At 37.0% G+C, this 6,497-nt stretch overlaps 1 protein-coding gene across 2 annotated transcripts in view; it reads left to right on the top strand.

Annotated features, from left to right (window-relative positions):
* Nucleotides 1–1,025: 1,025 nt before the first annotated feature.
* Nucleotides 1,026–6,497, top strand: part of LOC149085603 (uncharacterized) — a 145,458-nt gene continuing 139,986 nt past the window's right edge. For both annotated transcript variants that reach the window (XM_089233742.1, XM_089233741.1), the window contains exon 1: nucleotides 1,026–3,139. In XM_089233742.1, coding sequence (XP_089089868.1) covers nucleotides 1,537–2,886 — 1,350 coding nt within the window. In that variant the 5' untranslated portion in view covers nucleotides 1,026–1,536 and the 3' untranslated portion in view covers nucleotides 2,887–3,139. The remainder of the gene's footprint in view (nucleotides 3,140–6,497) is intronic.

The raw sequence follows: 6,497 nt of genomic DNA, 5'->3' as shown, positions 1-6,497 counted from the left end.
TTACTCTTAATTAGCCCACTCTAATTAATTAAATTGTTGAATTTATGTATTGTTTCAACTAAAATATATGATAACACCATTCATTTACATCCACTTCTGTGAGAAAAAAATTTTAGTACGTTTTTATGGGGGTGAACTATAAAGGGTTAAGAGTGGTTTCACTGTATTAGCATGATTTTCATAATAGTAATTTCCATCATCAAATAAGGTATAGATTTTTTCTTGTTCCGATGAATGTGACTCACGTTGATAATCAGGGGTAATTTATTTTAATGCGTCTTCTTTTAGTATTGTTTATATCATTTAAATTTTAAGATTGAGTTTTTGTATATTAAACATTTCAATGCATGCCAACATTGATAGTAGGCACAAGAAGCGTTTGGCACAAACAATTCGTTATCGATCGGCCACCCCAGGCAGTATGCACCTCCTTTTCCCGTCGCGAACTCTATTTCTTTTTTCTTTTTTTTAAGCTTAAGTTTCTTCTGACAGCACGTGTTTTTGTGTGTGCATTTGAGACCGTAATCCAGTTCTTATCCTGTGTTAATTGAATAAATACTACATAAAGAATCCACAGAGAGATGGAGTGAGAGAGAGAGTGAAAGATACACACACACGCAGAGGCAGACCCACACACACTCACAAGCAGAAGCTTTGCTACCGTCCGGACGACAAGATGCACTCATCGAACTCGAAATGTACCTACGCGACGACGGACGGCCTCAGCCAAGTTGCTCTCTTTCTTTATTTTCGAAGTTTTCGTCGAAGTTGACGGACCCTCCTTCCCACGACAATTGCATCACAAGGCTTTTCCTTTCTTTTCCCGCCGCTTCTTGTGCTGCTGCTCGTTGTTCATACAGCAGAAGATTCAGTGGCGGTGGCGGCAGCGAAAAAGAGCGCAGGACAGAGAGAGAGAGAGAGAGAGAGAGAGAGAGCACAGAGAAACGAGTAAATGTGCGCATGAGCAGGAACCTCAAGATCGTCCACCGACGAGTCGATTCAGAACCTCAGTTTACGTTCTGCCTTTGCGGCACATGTGGCGAAAAACCGCCGGTGTTTGTTCCAGGACACACGCATTTTCCCACATTTAGGAGACCCAATGATGTCACCGCTTCAAACTTCCTTTAACTCAAGTTTCTTCCTCGGAGGCTTCGACATTCGTCTTTCTGGTAACGATATTGTCCAATTCTGCTGGCTTCGTCCCGGATACGTATTTGCCTAAGGGTTTTCGACGTGAAACTGGAACTACTTCGGGTGGGACAAAAAATGACACATTCATGGATGAGGAGCTGGTGTCGAAAAAAAGGTCGGGAGTGAATAGAGGAAGACGTGGACGTTGCCGAGGAAAGTCGAGCAGATGTGACGGAGTAGGGTTCTCTTATGGGACCTTTTAGTTTAATGCAGTTATAGAGGTTCTAGTGAATAGGAATACAGGAGCTTTCTGTTAGTTGGCAGGATCTCTTTATTGTTTTGCGGCTAGATAGGTTGAAATAGAAACAGTTTGAGTGTAAGAGGTTTAGTATTTGAGGTCGTAAGATGAACAGCGCAGCGGTAATCGGTCGGCAGCTACGACAGCAAAACACAGGAAGAGGTCCCCCTCTGCCTGGCAAAGGACGCCCTAGAGCTTTATCCCATCAACCCCTATGTACACCCCAACAGCAGCAGCAACTGCAAGGTAAAGGCGGTAAAGACGACGAAAAAGAAAAAGTCGGTTGCATACAAAGCATAAGAAATAAGGTAACAATCGAGTGCTTGTGGCTGACGTGCAAGGCACTCAGTGGCGGCATGATACTTTTGATAATTGGCACGACCATGTCAGTTGTGGGCTTTTACGCTGACAGCCTCTCTACGGAGTTAGTCGAGACAGGCAACTCTACAGTTGAGGTAACTGACGAAGATCGGCACTACCATCTTCATAATTTAACATATGTTGGGCCTGTGTTCATGGGTCTAGGTGGTTTTGTTATCGTAGCCGCTTTTGTAATGACATTTGATGGGCACGATTCTACTGCCAAAGTCGTTCCCATTAAAGACGACAGAGCAACCGCTGATGGTGCTCTACTTACGAGCTTACTCGTAGATGATCATTTAACTAGAGATAAACAAAATGGTCCGTCAACTAGTGGACCGTATCTCTGCGTACCCAACCCCTACGACATACCTGCCGAATTGCGGAAACCTTCCGTCACACTGGCAGGCGAATCGAAAACGGGGGCAAGCGGTAGCGGAAGTGCGAAATCTAATAAGAGAGACCACGCCAAAGAGAAATCTAGTTCTACCACTAGCAACACAGGAACTAGAAGAAAAGATTCTTCCCAAGTATTTCAGGTGATGGTTCCCAACGGTCCGAGCAAAGAGGTGAAGCCACCGCCAAATTTGTCATTGGCCAAAACGAATTCACCATCTCTCTCTGAAATTCAGCAGAAGAACAGGGAGCGTATGATGATACAGTTGTGTTTAGGCGACTTTGTACCTTCGCCTCAAGATATCGAGATCATAGATCCAGATGGTTGTGATACACCTGTCCGTAATTCGACATCTTCTATGGACATGGAAGTGTACGTCTCGAACTGTCCCATCACAGTGCGAGTTCAAGTCGAGCCTCGTCATCTGGCTTCTATGGAAAGCGACGGTTTATCGGATAGTGATATATCGGACCCAGGAGAACTTGCGCGAATCTCGCGTCGAGATTTTGACTTTCCAGAGCAAGAGATGCCGCTTCTTGGCCGTTGCAGCCCGGCGTTCTCTTCCCCGGAGCCCCGTCGTGCTGAAACAGGACTCCAGCTTTTCAAGCGAGACAGCAACCGCAGGTTCCCGCTTTTAAGGCAAGGGGCATTGGACGCAAATCGAGTTCTGGATGGTCACAGCGAAGCCACTCTTACATAGAACCCTCGTCATATGTATACTTGTTCAAATTGTTCTTGTTTTGTGTCCGAATCTGGTTTTGCTCTCTGTCCTTTCTAAAAAAATAACCTACGCTCCAAAGAGCTGCTTTTTGAAACTGATCCCTCTGCTCGTAATATCCGCTTGAAGCAAGTTGTTCACGCCGTGTGCTTGTTTGTCATCGTTAGATGTTGTGTTCGTGAGGCTCATATGTTCATGTCAATACCAATGACGACGTTTGAACGCCGTTACCAAGGTAAAAACTATTTTTTTCAAATCATATAACTGCATGTGAAGTATATTTAAACTGATTTCTGAATTTGTTGTGCATTCATTGGTTCTTATATAATTTTTTTTTTTAATTTTTGAATAATGAACCAATCTGGTGATCAATAAATATTTTCTAATATTACTTCTGATGTATTATGCGAAATATGTGCAGACATTTTAAAGTTCTTAGAAACATTTTAAAGTTCTAGACATTTTAAAGTTATAAAAGATGCATTCGCATTATCTCACGTACTTACATATATTAGCTACTTATTTTCATACATTGCTGAAGCACTTACGGGTCTCGAACTGACCACATCACTGAATTCAATTCCAAATCCTTTAAAAAAATGTTGTTTTAATAGAAATATTGCTTTGATCAAAAATTTATAGCATTTGAAAATATATCTTGTTTTTACGGTGTTTTATAGTCACACTTTTTGTAGAGTATAAACTTCCTTATCTGATGAATCACTTATTGAAAAAACAACGCTTTCGCTAGGTGTAGTTACAGTGAATATTCATATTGACGTTATACCATTTATTTAAAATCAGTTCAACAACTTATGAATAAGTACCAATATAAAAACAGCAATTTTTTATAATATTAGCCTTTTAAGCCTTCAATTTATGAATTTGAAGTATCAGACAGTCACACATTTCGATCAAAACAGGATAGTTGGAATAAAAATAATTTTTTTAGCTTCTAATTTGTATTTCAATTCCTTCAGTTTTGTATGAAATTGATATGAAACATACGACAAATCCAATATTGACCATCAAGTTCAGGAAGACTTTTAAAAGTGACTTATTCGAAAATATATCATTTTGTGCCAGAAAATTACGAACTGAGTAATTACCAGAGTAAACTTCCATATTTTAAAAGTCAAATTTCATATTAACGTAAAATTTAATGGTTGAAAAACCTACATATATATCAGGAGAGCAAAAATTACAGACGTTCCAATTGTTTAAGAAAACTTTTTTTAAATGCAATGCGAATTTATCAAAATTACAGTTATTATAACATATAATGTTTGTGTTCTTATTAAAAATAAATAACACAGGTGTATCTGTAAACCTTAATAGACATAACTCAAACATAAAATATGTATATGTAAAAACAAACTAATATTTAGTAAATTTTTACATGGATTGAAATGGTTCATAAAGTATGTACGATGTATTAAAAACGTCTTTTTCAAAGCAATAGAAGTCTTTATTATTGTAAATTGAAAAATAATGGTTTCTCAAGAATTAAATTTCTTTCTCTTGGATTTTTTTTCTTCTGAAAGAAACATTGTCACGAGATAAAAACCTGGAAACGGTTTCTCGAGAGTTAAGATCTCCAATGTCTCTCGAAATATAGTGGTTTTATATAAGAGCTCGAATTTTCAGAAAGAAAATTTCAAACGTTCTATTTTTCGAATTTTTCCTCAGCCATTCATCATCGGTTGACATCTATTCGGGTTTTCGAAATGGATAATATGAACTGTAGGATATATTCGTGGACACAAAATATTTCCAATGCCGTAAAAGATGAAAGATTCTTCAAAACTTTAAGTACATGAAAGTCTTGTTTTGAAAACATTTTCTATAGGAAAATGTTTATAATTTCATGTCCTAATTTCAATGATCTTATAATTTACATGTTCCAGCATGTTTTCCCCATAGCTTAATAGTTTTAATTTATGTACTTTGTGTGAGGGGGAAATTGATATTTTGAAACATCTGAATCATGAACTTTTCGATTAGAAAACAAAAACAAGAAAGGATTTTTTCAATCTAAGAAATATGATCGTAAATTATAAATTATATTTTATTTTTTGTAGAAATCAAAAAGGAAAATAAAAGTGCACGCAAGAAGATTATGGGCACTTTTGTTATATGCCAACTCACTTTTAGTCAGAGATGGATGAAAAAAAATGACTTATCTTCTTTGGGTGTGGCACCAAAGTGATATTCTCATTAAAGAGGAAGCTAATAGATCCTATGTCAGCGAATGGGAGAGTACAAAAAATACTTGCACATATTATGTTAATAGTGGGCTTTTATTTCTTTCATAAGAATTGAAACATATCTAATCTTAAAAGGATTATAAATGAAACAAAATACTTATATTTTGAATTTAAAGTCATTTAATAAGAGAGAGAAAACTGACATCTCTTTTTTTTTATAAGGGAAATGGATGCTTTGAAAATAAGTTATGACAACGTTGTGAGGTTCTTCCTATATAAGAATCGTCTTAAAACGTAATTGCTTTACGTGAAAACTCTATCGAAGTAGAAATGAAAAGAGTTGTTATAGGAATAGAAACAAGGTAATATTATGCAGATTGATTCTAAATTCATTGGACAAACATTAAGAGGTGATATAAGACGCATAAAGAAGCATTTTCTGATTATAGAAGGTACGGTCGAATCGCAATAGCACAGGTGATATAGGGTGTTTTTAGAGACTGCTTAACAGCACTTCACCAAAAACAAATACTGTATATTTTTCCGACGGATTTGCTGCGATATGTGCCATTAACCATTCGAGGGCGCATTTTGGGTTTCTTTTTTATTGGTGCATGAACCATCAAGGTTATGCTGCTCCAAACAATGATCAAATGGTATGAGTGCTGGTAGAATTTGCGTTAGCTAGATTGCACCATGGGATGGCCTACCACATTACAATACCCTGCACCCTCGAATGGTTGATTGCACATATTTCAGCAAATCCGTTTGAAAAATATGATATTTGCTTTTGGTGAAGTGCTGTTGTGCACTCTCTAAAAACATCCTCTACCGGATAAGTTTCGTTAGAATCTAAACAAGATAATCTCAATAGTCTTAAACTTTATTTAAGTTCCTTCTGGTCCAATACATGTTTCACAAACCCTCTCTCTCTTTTATTTAATCATAAATATTTTCTTATTACAGTATATACTTTTTCTAGATATGACTAGTATTTCTAAAACTTGTCGAACGCGATTTAGCTTCTATTATTAATTGAACTGTGGAATGGTTTCTTATGTTCCTTTGTCCTCCCTAAAGACATTTTATGATAAGGATTTGTCGTTTGTAATGAACCATGATAAGTTAGGTTTTCATGCCCCACCCTGAATTTTAGCCCACAACTTATATATATATTCGAAAGCTTATGCACTAATTATCTTACTCTCAAGGTAGCTATGAAAACCAAAATATAGTCTGTGAATGCGTAGTATAATAATCTTCTCCCGAGGGAGAAAGCGATTTTTTTTTTCACTAGATATAACTTTGCATAGTACTTCGAAATACTGATATAAACGGGAAAAAGTTATTCACGCAACACTTGTACTTCTTGAATATAAAGAACTT

Source organism: Pholcus phalangioides, unplaced genomic scaffold (assembly GCF_987345545.1).
Source record: "Pholcus phalangioides strain wild (caught in Gottingen) unplaced genomic scaffold, Ppha-v1.0 ptg000007l_1, whole genome shotgun sequence".
In the NCBI taxonomy this organism is placed as follows: Eukaryota; Metazoa; Arthropoda; class Arachnida; order Araneae; family Pholcidae; genus Pholcus; species Pholcus phalangioides.
The sequence above is the reverse complement of the archived record's forward strand: the minus strand, read 5'-3'. Positions and strand labels throughout refer to the sequence as shown.